Source organism: Phalacrocorax carbo, chromosome 6 (assembly GCF_963921805.1).
Source record: "Phalacrocorax carbo chromosome 6, bPhaCar2.1, whole genome shotgun sequence".
Lineage (NCBI taxonomy): Eukaryota > Metazoa > Chordata > Aves > Suliformes > Phalacrocoracidae > Phalacrocorax > Phalacrocorax carbo.
Window position 1 is genome coordinate 9,549,956 of NC_087518.1, and position 16,638 is coordinate 9,566,593.

General features: G+C 39.0%; 1 protein-coding gene across 1 annotated transcript in view; it reads right to left on the minus strand.

Annotated features, from left to right (window-relative positions):
* The window catches only part of PTPRG (protein tyrosine phosphatase receptor type G), a 420,049-nt gene that overhangs the window by 133,961 nt on the left and 269,450 nt on the right, over window positions 1-16,638 (minus strand). The window contains exon 5 of the mRNA XM_064453587.1: window positions 13,510-13,605. Coding sequence (XP_064309657.1) covers window positions 13,510-13,605 — 96 coding nt within the window. The remainder of the gene's footprint in view (window positions 1-13,509; window positions 13,606-16,638) is intronic.

Below are 16,638 nucleotides of genomic sequence, written 5' to 3' on the forward strand. Positions count from 1 at the left end.
GCCAGTTTTACTTCTGGCCTTTAATTCTCTGCCCAAGTTATGAGAAGAGACAAGTCTAGCCATAAGGCGGGGTGGGCCGTGTGCTATTAGAGAAGGTAAGCTTATTAGCTGAAATATAATAAATCTCTGTAGATATCTGGAATAGCAGAAGGCAACAGTTTGCTTAGCCATATCGCTGGTAATGAGTTGGCAAGAGGAGAACATTCCAAAATGTTAACCTAAAGTTTAATTTGACTGGTATGCACTTTGGGAGAGTACTTAACAAGGCTGGCTCATCCAAGATGGGCAACTATCTGTCTGCTCATGTCTTCCACAAAATGCAGCAGGATATAAAAGCAGGTGGTTTTAGCAGTTTAGAATACAAAATGCAGGAAAAAAAAAATCTTTGAAAAATGATTGATGTAGTCTAATCATGTATTGCACAAGAACATTTCAAATTATGTTAGATATTTTTATAGGATCTAGATATGATAAAGAAGGTTTGCCAGGTGGCAAGGTAGGCAGGGGGGAGGAAGAAGTAAGAAAATAATTTTATGTTGACTGCTTCTAATACACAAGTATGTGCATAGCACCATACAAATCACAGATAAAATACACACAAAAAAATTGCTAGCTTAGCTGTTAAGGCTATGGAGCTTTGCTTTCTAATCAACGCTTACTCATATAGCTGTTTTTAAATATTGATCTGGTAGCATGATCCTGAGGGAAAATAAATATCAAAAGGGGTGATTTAATTCAATCATCCTGATTCCTGCATAACATGATCCTATTTCTTCAAAACCCCAGAAAGCAGTAACTTAAGTGAAGCTTACAGATCAGCTAATATATTTACAGCCCTAAAATAACAAGACACACTATAAAATACACGGAGATCCAAAGTTAATCTGTTTTAGCAATATTCTTGCAGCAAGCAGAGATGAATTTTACGCTGAAAAAATCCATTTTATCAGGAGCAAGACTGAGCTTTCTAATAACAAAACTACTTTCTAATGTGGTACATCATTTTACTTTACTCATAAGGAACAGTTTGCCAAATCTCCAGTTAGGCTTCATTTGATACAGTACAGATGTTGCAAAACCAAATACCTTCTTTCAGAAAGTCTCCTTACTCTTGATAATGACTATGTTACAATGCATTTTTGACGTGCAGAAATGGTACGGTTACAATCAGCAGCTAAATACTTTTCTGATGGTATCAGCCAGGCAGCTTTTCTTTGGCTTCTCAGTGCTCCCAGAGCTGTGAAACAGTTGCAAACACTGTAAGTTCATAGGAAAGATCCTGCTCCATCTTGCAAGACTCTGAAAAATCACTGTTGAGAGGTGCTGTGAACAGATTTAAGCAATCTTTATTTAACACATATTTCAATTTTCGGCATAAAATAAGATGGTGATTGGCATTCTTGACTCTCGCCTATCTCCAGTAGAGCTTAATGTGCATAAAAGCACATCCCAGCTCCTTGTCTGGTTTTGTTCTGGGAACTCTGACACAAGCACATGTGAACTTAAAACAAAGCGGGGGTTAATATTACTCACTGGGACCATTTAGCTCATTTCAGGCTCATCAGCTCCGCCAGATTAGCATGCTTTTCAGTGAACCTCAGATGTAGAAGATACATCTGAAATATACTAATATTATACTGTAACAGGGTTCCCAGGTTTCCCCACCCTCATCTCCACCCTATGAACTCAGAGGTTTCTGATTTAGATTCACGGGAGGTAAAACATCAGATACAAGGATTGCTCTGGGCAAACCGCCACCTCGGCTGCAGAATTATTTTGGGGGGTGATATGCCATCAGCATTATCAGTTAAGCCATCAGCCACACATACAAATGTCTACCTCTGTAGAGAGACATAAAGAAAGGGACCAGACTAGACTCTGATTTACTTCCATTGCCTTTCTTTGATCCCTTGAAAAAAACCACCAGTTCAGAAAACCCTCGATAATCATCTCCCACAGTTGTCCTGCAGCACAGAAACTACAGATGGCAAAAGCCAGCAATGACTCAAGCCTCTGGCAGTAACCTGTAACACTGGATTTACGGTAATTTAGGATAGATTGTAATTAAATTATTGAGGGATATTTGCCTGCATGCTCACTCTGCATCATGTGTAATGTATAGGAATCATACAGGAAACCACATATAACATTGGTAATAACTGGTGCTCACACGGACACACCAGCCTGACACCAATCCATGCTGTCCCCGAAAGGGCTGGGCAGCACACTCTGCTCCCACCGCTCCTCTTCCCTCCCTTGCATGCTTCCATGATTTCACACCACACATGATCTGGAAGAACATCCTGACATTTCAGCCGGACCTGTTCTGTGACTTGGCTAAGGATGGACAGGGTGGGGAGCGCAGATGAAGGCAGCATTAGGATGACCACATAACCACCTCACTGATTGTACAAAAATGACACGTTCCATTTATTTGTACAACACAAGCCCTAAGTGATTCTTACATCTCAAAGCAACCTATTAACAAAAAGAGACTTTGTGAATGGAGTATCTGGGTAAACACTTCAAACAAATACATAAATTATGCATAGTCGGTATACTTCTCCTACCTTAGGGATCAAACTGAAATGAGACTAAAGAATTATGTTTTATTTGTATTAAAAATGTATTAGCTGCTGTCCGAGAAGGTTTTCTAGAACATTTGGTATGCTACCCAGGAAATTCTGTCTGAAGCTTGCATTGTTTATTATTGCCAATACTAGGAGAAACTTGGCACTGTTATATCCGAGAACTACAGTAATAATTCTTCAGGCAGAACAGCTTAAATTTAATAAGAATAACTTTTTCATCTGAGCCAGAAGTTCTAAAGGCAAAGGAAGCACCAATTTTACCCATCTATTTTATATATTCAGATTTTACAACCAATCTCTCTTTTATGGCACCAAGTGAAACTATGCAATCATTTATGAATAGATCTTGGGCTCACCTTCACTTAAAATGTGCCATAACGCTAACTGGGACATATGAAGACTCTACAGTTTCACAGAAGATACAGAGGATGAAGACAAGCATAATTTTTCTAAGGGGCACACAAATCCTGAGCAAATTCCTGCAGAACTGGGCAACGCGTGGACTGGGGAGCTGGAGTTCCCTGACTGAAACGTTAGATTTCTCCATCTACGCCATGAATGTAAACCATGTACTTGATTAGTCCTCTGAGATACAAATGGGCTACGAGTCCTGGATGGCTGCAGAGGATGGCTTTTACAGAAAAAGAAATCAAATTAAACTTAAAAGAGGTAGGCAGATGGGCACAAAAAATTATCTTCCTTGAATCCAGGCTGGATGTTTAACAACAGGGAGAAAACAGGGACTTATGAGAGGCAGCTGCTTTGTTTGGGAGAGAGGAGAATGGAAAGGAGATGAACATACAGCTTTACGTTTCTTTTGATTCTGTATCTAAGACCAATTCTAGTAAAACTCTCTGAAGGCTTGGATAGCAAAAAATAGATGCTTTATTTCCAGCTTCTCTTTTTCTTAAACAAAAAAGGTCAAGTCAAAATGCACCAGATTTGGAACATGTAGGAAGGATGGGATGAAGCAATCGTTGCTATCACAGAGAGGAGAAAAGGTACTTGCAGCAAACAAGCCATGTTCAATGGCTTCTCAATACTCAAAGACACAAAGAGAGACTCTGTAAGGGGCTGTTGTCACTCCCCTAAAGCAGACAACAGGCAAGTGACAGGAGCCTGTGTGAAGGCTGGGGTCCCTCCGCTTGGAGCCAGCTCTCATGGCATCCAGCTCTAGGTCTGCTTTGTGATGTTTGATAAAGTGACAAAGTGATGCATCAACAAAGCACGCCAGGGTAAAATGCAAAAAGCATTACTGTATTTAGAGAACTAATTTGTTTTTTAGTCTAATGGTTATAATCAGCAGACTTCCTGAGTATCAATCTTCCTGAACCACAGAGGGGGTGAGATTATAGACTGACGACTGTAATTTTTACGTATTAGACATCTAAGTGTCATTTTCAGGAGTATGGTAATGAAAACTCCACAAGATATTTTTCTATCAATTTAAAGATTTCTACGGCATGGCTACAAAAGTGATTATCTTTTTTTTTTTTTTAAGGCAGGGTATTTTTAAATCACAGAGAAGTAAATGATTGTGTTTAAGATGCTATTAGACACTATAAATGTTTCTCAACTGACTCCACTTTTGAACATCAAGGGTGAGAGGAAGGAAAGGGAGGCAAAAGAATACACAAATGCATGCTGATCAAATTCTTAGGGCAAGTTATTAAAATAAAAACACTAAAATATAAAGGGACAATTATGAGAATTAAGGCTAACAAATTGGTATGTAATTTAATGAAGCAAGTTAATAATGGCATCCCACTTGGGATTAATCGTAATACATTAATCAATTAAGAAGCATTGGGAAAGCAAAAAAGCTACAAGTCAAAAACATTTACAGTGCTGTAAACTGAAAGACAGTGATCCTGACATTCGAATGAACGTTGAGCGAGAAGAGTGCAGAGATCTATTCCCCATGCAATGCACACAACCAGCTCATTAATGGTTACGACAGAGAGCTCAAGATATTAAGGAGAGACCCCATGAAATATACAGAGTTTTTCAAATTTGTAGCATTGTAGAACTTTGGAGTCTGAGTCCTCTTAACAGCAAGAAGGTTTAAAGGTCCTTCCTAGCATCAATAATTGTGATGTTTCCATTAACTAAATCAGAGCAAGACTGGGATTTATCACAAAAAAGCAGAAGTCACTCGATAACCCATCACCATGGTTAGCCACCCTCCTTGCTACTGTATCTAAACCAGAGAAACAACAGCACAAGTTCTCAGTTATGATCTCAGACTTTGCAGTAAAGAAAGCATTTACAGTGCATTTGGGGGGGAGGAGCATCTAATTTTTACCTTCAATTACAGTTTTTTCAGACCCTTTGGAAATTGCATTTCTCTAGATTCTCATCTGAGATTAAAAACAAAATAAAAGTCAAAGACTCTCCATACATTCTGGGATTTCGCTCTGCACTGTAAAAAGAACTGCATGACACCGATTTCTGTACAGCCCATATCATTTAAAACTCAACTTAACAAAAAGGCTTTAATTGGAAGTATTGCATTTTGGAGGTCATCTGACTTCAAATCTGGCTTCCTACTCTTCTGCCATATTGGAAAATACCATGAAGGAGTTCGCAGAGCTGAAGAAGGGAAAGGAAGATGATTGCTTGGGCACTGAAGAAGATAAGTGCACATAAGGTAGATTATCTTTCTACACTACACAGTCAGCCTGTGGATAGAAAAGTTTCAACACAGCAGGTTGCAGCCATCATGATCTAGAGACTGCAAATGCCTCTTGGCAGAACACAGGCAAGCAGAAGCAGAACGATGTGTTTGCTTCCAAGAACGATCTGCTTCAGCCGCCCTGTCAGTCTGTCTGCCTCCAAATCCAGCCCCCCTTTCGCTCACGCATTTGTACCTCATTCCTCCAAGCACGCTTGCTCGGGATGTTCAGGCTGCTGTGTGAACACCTCTGTTCTTCGCAGTCCTAGATTTAGCCATGTGGGCTCCTTCTCATGGATAAGCCATGACAAATGTATTGCTGTGCGAATGAGAGAGCCTGAACCCACGGTATCCTGCAAATCAAGAGAAATTTTGCTTGTGTTTGTACGGGATCTGAAATGAGGGATTACCAGGAGCCCAGGCTCTGCACAGCAACCCTAGTAGCAAAGGTGTGTATCGATGCTGTTGTCAATGGACAGAAAATTTGGAGTACTAAAGATTACTCAATGCTGGGGAAAAAAAATCCACGTGAAAAAAAAAAAAAAAGCCAGAGGTGAGAGGGCCAGAGTTTCTTCCGTGCAATTCAGCTCACTAACAAAGTCCTCGTTCCTTGAACCTCGCAGCACCGGGCTCACAGCCCTGACCCCTGTGCTCCCCAAAGCGCTTGCGGCTTTTGCTCGGTGAAGTCCCAGGGCTCACCCCAGCTTCCTCACCTGCTTCTCTGCCCTGCCTCAAGCAACCGTTTTCAAGAAAGGAATGCAACTCTGCCCATCTCACAACAGCATCTCACTCCACTGCTAAAACATTTCTGAATCTATTAAAGTCAAGACTTCATGAGGAATTGTTTGCTTAGTACCCTTGAGAGTCAGCCTACTTACTCATTTATGTACTAAAAGGATGAAGAACCTTATTAAAAGAAACCTTTATTTTTATAACAAAAATCCTGCTGTAAACAGCAATTTTACTATTAAAGAACATCTGACACATGACCAATCTGGGCAAAAGTATGGATCAGAATGAAGTTAAAGTCTCATTGTTAAGCACTTAAAACTCAATAAGCACCAAAATTGAAACTAGATAAATTTTTTTTTTTACTCACAGAGCTATTTTTTCCCATCTGTTCTCCTCTTTCTTTCTTTTTTTTACATAAAATATTCAAAAATATTCATATTTCCCAAAGAAACTTTAAAGAGAAGTTGAAATAAAAATCTGAATTTTGGGCTTAGTTTTAAAAAAAAGTATTTTTTGTTTTCTTTAATGGAAAGGTAGAATATATTTTTTTAGAAACAGACACTTTCCATGAATTTTTGTCTTCCACCCAATCCTACCTTCCAATCAAAATGGTTTCAGTGCAAGTTTTTTGATCAGTATGAATACTTGCTGTTAGGCACTCAAACTTGCATGTTTCGGCTACAGCGACCAGCTTTGGAGGCTGTTCAGTGCCATTCACGTACTGAACTCAACTCAAATCTAACAGACTTTAAGAAGCTCTCATAATTTTATATTTAAATTCTCCACAATGCAAAATCACTTTTGTCTTTTGATAATCTTATCTCCATTTATTTACTGGAAAATTAGGAGAATCGTTTTCTGCTCCAGAGATGCGTCATATTATTATACATCATTACATGTATTGTACAAAGTGTTTCTCGGAGAAATGTACTCTCAGTGCTGTACTGACCACATCTACCCACTGTGACTTGCTCTTCTTTGTATGTCAGAATAACTACTTTGTGTCTCTGTATTATTTTTCAACCGTTTAAAGGCCCTAGAACTGCTTTTATTAGTAACAACTAATGGTTTTAAATGGCTGTGACAATTTCAGAATGCTAGGAAACTGGACTTAGTGAGTAAGAACACGCTTCAAATTGTTTTGCTTGTCTTCTGTTACGTGGAGAGTTACTAGTACATACGCACACACTTTGACAAATATAAATTATACTAACCAAAGGCATTGAATAAGTAGCTTTAGCCTGCACGCATTTTCATGTTATGAAGATAAAAAAATACCTGTATTAATTACTAAATAATACTGCTAATCAATAACAATAGTTTTATTATTCATAAGCTACTATTAATAAAACACCACGGGTTCTAATGTAACCATTAAAAGAATTAATACTGTAATTTAATTTTAAGGTCTTTACATGTATCTGAAGCCTATTAAAATAAATGAAAAGCCTCTCAATGACTCTGGATGATGCCCTGCATGTTAATGATGCTATATGTTATTTGAACTACTGCAAATCAGCTCTAAGATATTGCCTAAACATGGAAGCACTGATTATACTTCATGTAGGTGGATATAATGTTTCAGGAAAAGTGCACGCCTCCCTTTCCATTCTCATTTTCAAAATCAAGCTACTTTTGCTCAGTTTCAGAAAGCATTATAGTAAGGGAGAGGTGGAATTAGGGTATTGTCAGGAATTGAGATGGGGACATGGGAACCTGGTCTCCTACCAGGTACAGTTTTCTCAGCAGCTACTGCATTTAAAACACTTATTCACTGAATTTATTTGGCTATGATGGCAAACACATGAACCAGATAACGAAAGGGAAGATGAGGGAGGAAAAAGGCTTCTAGGGAAGTTAAAAGCTGAATTCTGTTATTTGAGAAATAGACATTAAAAAAGCATATTTGTGCCAAATAGTCAATGGCTTTGATAGTGTTCCACCAATTTATTCTGCATTTAGCTCATTTAGGTCCCTGTGAAAAGTGAGTAATTGTCTTCACAAAGCACACCAAGAACTACTACCAAAAAAAAAATCTTACTAAAAGCAAGGCCACAATTACTATTTGTTCTACTGAAGAACAAATCTCTGCATACATGAATTAGTAGCAAATATAATGCCATTTACACACAAATAACACACGCATCGATCTAAAAGTTACAAGTGCTACACAGCATTTTTTTCAACAACCTTAAAAAAAAATGTTAGTATTGAAAAAGAGTATTAAGAACGGCATCCCAGGAAAAGAGCTGTAGAACCCTTGATTTTTATCTCACATACTTTTGAAAATACCATTAGTTACGTATTTGCTGCCAAGTACCTGATTACCTTTCAAAATCTAGCCCTGCACTGCTAAAGCTCTTGAGTGATCGAGGTATCAACATCACCCGTCATTATGAAGATAATTTTAATGATGAAAGCATTGCTAAAATTTATTTTAAAATTCATTTTTACTTTAACTTCTTTAGAGATGATTTGTTTGAGTACCTGAGATACAGTAACTAATCACTGATGGTTTTCTTTGCAAATAATAAAATAGATTTATGTTCCCTCCCTGTACGAACAAGGATTTCATCACCTTCTCCTGAATTTCTGAGCTATCGAATATTTGATGAGTGCTTAGGGAATCAGTATTGTGTCTTTTCACAGCAGTAATCAAGGAATGAAGTATTCTCTGCTGTAATGAATCTACCGCAGGCCCAAAAGATGAATATTTTAAATGCAAAAGCAATATGTTTGTTTTGAACACATTTAAGTTTGGCTTTAATAAAGCAAGTAGTGAAGTGTGCAATGAATTATATTGTTAGATGGTTAAAACAGAGCTGTGCAATATGTCTGAATGCATTTAATCCAAGTAACTACTCATTTTAAATGCAACTTGTAAATATGTGTTACATATACAAATGGTTGACTCAGGAACCATGAGAGATTTGGGCCTGCCCTCCCCTCCACTCCTGGCTTGCTTCAAAACCAGCTCAGCCTCACAACTAACCAAGGCCCCGGGGCCAGAGTATCATTAAGTACAAGTTGAACCTCATGCAGACTGAAATTAAGCACGTGCACCAACTATTCAAGTTAGGATCATTTAAATAAAGATTGAAGTGCCCTGCTTGACTGGGACCTCCTACGTGTTTCAGCAGATCAGTGGCTCCCAGTGTGCAGCCACAGGCAACTTTTAAGAGGTCCACAAAGCAGGGAGCCCCTGCAGACGGGTTCCACCACTGTGGTGCTAGTGATTCTTCAACTCCAGAAGCCTTTACTGCAGACCAAGAGGATACTGTTGGCGGGAAGTAACGGATATGTGAAGTTAAACATCTTCCACGAGCACTAGTTTCACTTTGAGAACAACCAGGTAAGCCCAATACTGACAGGAATGGTCATATTTTTTTCTCCTGAAAAACTTGTCAGGAGGCAAAGAGAAATCATTGACATTACCTCATTTGTCTCCAGAAGATTTAGATGTTTGCTAAAATAACAAGAGAGTTCTCTTTAACAACAAAAAATGAAGAGGTTTTTGACTCATATTGCTGTTTAATATTCTGATCCCCTCTCCCTCTTGAAACATACTTTTTTCCACAGACATTCCCCCTTTAAGAAAAAAGCCGTTTTTCCCATTGATTCCTCCACCCTCAGTGAAGCACGTTTATGGGCTTTAATAACCATTATACCTGACACCAGCAGACTGGAGTTCCCTTCTTCCCTTTTCAGCTTGTTACAGCTGAATAGCTTTTAAAATAATTTGGACTAAAAAGCTAAAGAGGTTCCTAAGTCACTTTGCTACTCTATTACACTCACTGTGGTCTCGGCGAGGACAAGAGAGGATCGTGAAGGAAATATGATGGCATGGTGCAAGGTTTTGTTTGTTTGCTGTTTGGTTTTTGCAAAGTGAGGCACCTCATTCTGCCCCAAATACAAAGCTACAGAACAAAAGTCGGCAGGAATTTTCAGCGGCACTCCCCTGGGCGTACAACAGTCCCCAGCACGACGCTTGAAGTAATGCTACAGTGAGAAAAGGGACCAAGTATCATGGGACCCTTTTCCTCAACATATGTGTTCACTTTACAACTAGTACTCTGATGGAAAAATCAGCTTTCAGAGCCCAGCTAGAGATTTCAGGCCAGCTCATCTCCTTTGCAGATTGCAAATACCTGCTACAAAGTCCCCACAGTGCTATTTTATGCGAGACCCTCTGAGTGTCTACCCACAGTGAGATACAGAGCTGAGCAATTATAGCAGTTTGTATATGCAAAAATGTTTCCTGATTTTAACTAGTAATTTTTTTTTATTTGTCAGGTCAACTGACCTGCAGCATGCAAACAAAAATAGAATTTATCAAAAGAATTTACAATGAAAGCAATGAGAACAGCATAGATTTAATTAACGATTGCAACAAAGTTCCAAGTGGTTCAATTATCCAAGTTCAGAACCAATGTACTTTACCTGGAAATTGCCCCTAAAATAGTGAATTCAATAAGGAAAATTCTTATAAAGTCCAAGTTAAATTATTTAAAAAGGAGGAAAGAGGGTTCTTAATTATTTAATGTTTCACCAATAATTATATAGTTCAGTATAATGTTCATTCACTGGAGAACCTGATTTTCAAAGGAACATTTATGAACATCAGTCAAACAAAAAACACCTGCCAGACTATAAATTCAGTCAGTGCAGTACACATTCATTCCAACACAGCATTAACACATTAGCAAAAATCCAAGGCTTGACTTAATGGCAAATCTATCCAATAATTTCTGTGTTAAAATATTTACACAGAAAAGCATGCACAGCTCAGTTTTCTAATGTATTTGTAAAATGCAGTATGACCTCTATTGCTACGATTTTTTAAAGCTGCATTCTAGATAAATGAGTTAGAGATGGGACTGCAGCTCTGGAAAACAGCAAACTATAAAATCAGTATGTGAATAGTCAAAGCTGCCAATCAAAATGTGGCCAAAGAAATCTCAGGGACATTTCATTCAAAAGTTACTAAGAATCAGTTTTAAAATACAGATTTTTAATTACTTTCATTAAATACTAGCCATGGTAAGCTCATCCACATGGTGCCCTGGGGAGCAAGGCTAAAGGAACACCAAGTATTTCTGACCCAAACTGTTTGTAAAGGTTTCTCCAAGTCATGGTTCACCAGCTCCAGCACACAATACACAGTCAAGGGAACTAAAATGGCACCTTGGTCAAACACAGTATGGATCTGCAAAAAACTTATTGCCATCAGTTAATAACCTTCTGTACAAAAACTCAAGCTCTATGAGACAAACTCTGGAAAACCCTTGTGACAGCCAAAATAGCAGCTGCCACAATAAAGTCCTTCGAGTTTACTTACACCGGCCACAATTCAGCAGATGCCCTTCCAGAATGGGGACTTTGGGCTCTACAAATCTTCCTCGGCAGCTTTCTGTCTCGGAGCAGAACTACCCAAGAGGAAGACCTGATACACTCAGAAATTTAATGGCACGCCACCGACTCATCATTTAAACCCAAAGGCAAGGAAAAAAATACCAAAAAAAAAAAAGAAAATAATTTCCTTGCAGCCACAAAACAGGTTGTCCCTGGGTCACTTTGCTAAAGAATTATCTTAACCCCACTCTCTGGAAGAGATCAGAGACTGTTTATCAGTAATGGCTTCAGATTTCATGGCTCCTGGAGCACAGGAGCCCAGCTGCACCATCATCTAGACTTTACAGCCTAATGTCCTGTGGCCCGCAGGGCTAGAAATGATGAAAAGTATAGATTTCTGCTTCCCTGAGGGGACCACAATACTTGGTAGTGGTCTTAAAGAGCCTGAGGTCTCTTACAATCAAAGTTGTTTTTTTTTTAAACAGCATTACAGACTATCTTAGGTTATTTTTAGTGAGTTTAATGGCTCCCTTGGAATTGTGCAAAGTGGGACTCACAGGAAGTGCAGCACCTGGCTGTGCAGGTGAGGAATACAAAACACAGTGCCACTACAATTTTAAGATCGTCTAAAAACAGGAATACATGTAATATACAGGCTAAGGAATGGTGCAACATGGAGTGGTGCTTCATGTGGCTTATGTGAGGCACATCACAGTAATTTAGCAATTAAATTCCAGACACATGATGCCACAGCATGTACTGTACACCATGGCATAACACATGCTCCTTCTGACACAGCAGATGCATGTAATGTGCAGCTCTTCACTGTGGTATAAATCAAGCAACAGCGCCTTTGGTTGTTCAGTTTCTAAACTTCTGTCTTGTACGGCCAAATTCAATTTGCCCAAATCCTTCCCACAGCACATCAAGATTAAGTAGTCTGGGGAATCATCCTGCTATGCCACTGTAAATTATCACAGCTCCACCAACTTTAGCCTAACATGAAATGCCACAGAAGTGCTCAGAATTGAACAGTGATGAATTTAACATGCCTGCTTCCACTAGCCTGATGTCAGGAGAGTTACAACAATTTATGCAATACAAGGATCCGTCCTTTTCTCCTTATCAAAGCATTTGATCAAAATCAGCGACATGGAAAAGACAACCTTACTTAATTTGAGCAGGAGAGTCAGACTTGTCACTCTAACATCATAGGAAAAAGGGAGCTATTTACATATGGATACTTGCGTATTCTTTTTTATCTGACTTCACAAAGATAACAGTAAGATCATTTTTTTTCTTCCACAGTAAAAACTAGTGTGAAACCCCACAGAGGACCAGCATTTTCCCTTGCTCTTCCCTCCCTCCTTTCCTCTCTTTTGAAAAAGCGACACCTTGTGATATTTCAAAATCTTCATTAGCCGCTTCTCTGCTTGTGACAGCCTGGTGGTATGGGGTTGCTCCAACTCCCTCCATTCAATTCACCCTCGAGTCAAAGGAAAAAAACTCAATTTCTGATGCAATATGACAAAAACCCCACATTACTGAACACCACTGCCACATGGCTTGACCTGCCAGCCATCGCAAGCCGCGGGCTCTAACCCACGCTGCAGTTCTCGAGCATGTCGAACCAACAAATGAGCTAACTGAGCAGTCATGCTCTTGAGGATGCATTTTGAAAAGGGGGATGCATAAATTCACTCATTCAGAAACCTGCTCTGTTCAAGAACTTGTTACTATGACAATTTAGGAGAAGCTGCTAAAGATAAGATTGGTGAAACTTATTGATTAATTTTCTCTCAAGCTATGTTTGAATTTTAAGTTTTCTCTAAATAGAACCAGTTCACGTCGGTTTGTTAGTATTCCAGGGACCCAAGCAACGTGCTTCAGCAGCGAAGGAAGTTCCATGATAAATGTGTTCTCCAATCTGCATCTGTAAAGCAGCTATAAAATCAGAACAATTCATGCAAAATTTTTGATTACGTTTCTAAATATACTTATTTACATTTTAAATCACACTTAGACAATATGAAATATTTTTCACTTAGACAGGTGGGAACAAGAAAACAGATGCATCCATTAAGCTTGAAACAATTCAATGAATTAAATAGTACTTGGTGAATGCTTTGGTTTATGGATATAGCCCTTGTTTAAACTTACTTGAAAAAACACGGCCATGGCTCCTACTACCCTGTTTTCTATAACTGCTGTTCCAAAACTGTCAAAGTCATCAGGATTGTAGAAGTAAATCTGCATCTGTAAAAATTAAAACCAACAACAAAATCACATTAGTGTTGACTCATACAGCTTTCAAACGAGCTAATGCATACACATCACACGTAAACCCAGTGTTATGAACCCAAGATAAAGGAATTCTGCTGAACAATATTGTTTAACTAGCACCTTGATTAATAGCATGACTGCCCTACTGGGACAGTAACCAGGGAACAGAGTCAACGCAATGCATTTTAATAACAAACCCAAGGATAAACAGTATGGCCAGTCTGTTTAGATGGTAAACTTCATGCTTTCTGCCAGGATCTCTTCATTTCTTTACTCATTGCAGGCTCATCTCCTCCTCTGTTAAATGTGCTAAACATATTTATCTCAAAAACCATAGAGAATTTTTGAAAAGGATTTCAACGCTTGGAGTTATTCCTTTACTCCTAAAGCAATTTGTAAGATAAAAGTCTGTTTCTGTAGCAATGCATTTTTATGAGCCTCTGATATTCAGGACTATCAGTTAAGGTCAGACTTCTCCCTGACTTCAGTTAAATTTCATGACTTTTATTTCCAAAGCATTAGGACTCGGCAAAAAGTATAAGTGAGACAAAACCAGATATTTTGATGTCATTTTCGGATTGATAATAAATATTAATAATTAGGCAAACCCAAAGTGATACCAGGTGAGAACAATGATTACCCCAAAACAGCCAGTGTCTGAGTTACACAAGTATAGGAGGACTGAGAAATACCCTCCTTCGTACACTCTGCTGTTGAACAACCCTGCTGTACTACGCACATGCCACAGAAACGGGCAACTCTCAGTGGCTCGGGGGCATACTACTCTTAATTTCCTGTATGGTTCTTGTTCCATTTACATCGTTAGCTGAGCTCCGGCTTCCGCCAGCCATCCTAAAACACTGCTGCTTCTCCAGCAGTTAGTTGTTCAACCTCTCCATTCCCAGAGAAGCCCCTAGTGTTAGTCCATCTGTATCTGCCACGATTTGCTCTGAAGGATCTGGTTTACATCCAAAAGATGCAACGCTCCCTTCGCAACATTACGCCATGCAGGTGTGTACGTTTATTGTATGAGTGCTCTACACATTACAAATTAAAAACACGTGCCTGATGGTAACAGCCAAGCACAAGAACTGGACTTTGCAGCGGTTGCTCTTCAGGCCATTCAGGGATCCTCCCTGATGGATTTTACAATCTGAACCAGTGCTAGCACATCTGTCGGGGCAACATTACTACAGGACAGTCAGCCAACAAGTACGCTCACTCATGATGCACATTGACTCCAAAAAAAAAAAAAAAAAAAAAAAAATATTCCTGGCTGTGAAACAGCAACAGACCCATCAGGCTTCGCTGCCACTGGCCTCTCGCCTGAACCTGTGCATTCACTCCTGCTTCTCTGCTGTCCATCACCCATCACCTGACCCATTCAGGCTTTTCACAACATTACTAGGCGATAAGAAATAGACACGCGTGCGCATAGTTAAATGGAGACGTAAGGTCCAGCTGAGACTGTCCATGCCTCCCGACACACTGCTGGCCTGACCATCGCTCCCTCCTGCAAGTCTGTCTGCAGGCAAATGTTGTGCTGGCACCAATAACTTGCTTGCGGCTGTTTGGGTTTTTGCAAGGTTGTGCTGCATGACAAATCCTACCGTATTCACAAATGCAAGTATTTTTCCCATATTCTGAAATCTTGTGTATTGCCACATGAGATGATACGCTTTTATCTTGCTCAGATGTGTTCCTACTGATATTTACTAATTCCCAGGCTTCTAACTATATATTGGCTGTAGTGTTTAATACTGGCAAAGTACCTATATATCTAATAAAATATCACCATATAGAGAAAAGGCCAAGATGAAGATCAGTCTCTTCAGAGGTAGAGGTACTTTTTTCACCAGGAGGATAAAATAAGACCACACTCCAAATGACTCACAAAAAAATAAAAAAGAAAAAATTGTCTGGCACTCGCTCTAGCTTCATAAAATTTGAAAGCAATTTTCTTCCCCTGTTTTGGCCTTCCTATTCCCAGTGTATTCACAGCACACACAGAGATGCTGGCAATATCTCGCAAAGTTGGTGGTGCCTCCAGGTTCTGACAACTCGTGCTTTGAACAAATGTAGACTGAGGTGCAGCCATTCATTGATGTAGAAATTAGAAACAGTTTGTTTCAGGTAGAATTACTTAAACCTCAATTTAGCCAGCACAGACAGAGCTCACAAAACACTCACAGATTACATTTTACTCCCCTTTAAAATGATGCCTAAAATTAGGTATACCTTGTATAAAACATTTCACTATATAGTCCTCATAGGAGATTATGAAGAAAAGTATCACTGAGAGAGTTCAGCATATGCCAAAATCATTTTGGATCAATTTTGCTCAGGGCATTTTAAGGAAATTAATTTTTACAATACACTTTTGGATAGCGGTGCAAAGGGCTTTGGTAAAAAAGTGCTTAAATTCAGATCCCTCATCTCAGCAGTGCAATTTCACAGACTAATCAAGAACCACACTCTGCCTTGATTACCATACACATAGAAACATTTCACCACTGCTCCCTGGTGTTTTTCCAGAGAGCGTGGTTCCCCTCTCTGCATCCATCAAGTCAAGGGGAACTGTCTTGTATGAAAAATTATCATCATCTGTCATACAGTAGGTTCCTTATGTGTTCATACAGCTAGAAGGAACATTTTAGGAGTAGAATCTCCCAGGAATTGCTATTATATAATTTACACACGCATACACTGCAAAAACAATGTTAAGAAGATGGTAAAGTTACATCCTCAAAGCTGCATGGTTCAGGCTGCTCGTAAAACCACACCTGGTCACCGCTGAGCATTAGTATTATGAGAGTTTTCTAATTATGTGATCACATATTGTTCTCTTCCATAATACGGTCTCATCTGTTTTCCCCAATTTACAATATAATGTAAATGTATCTAACGTATTTTACTTCTTTTATACATAATATACATAATCTTGAATGCATTTATCAGTAGATATTTAATTTACTATTTTCTATGGATAGCATAATGTCCTTTATG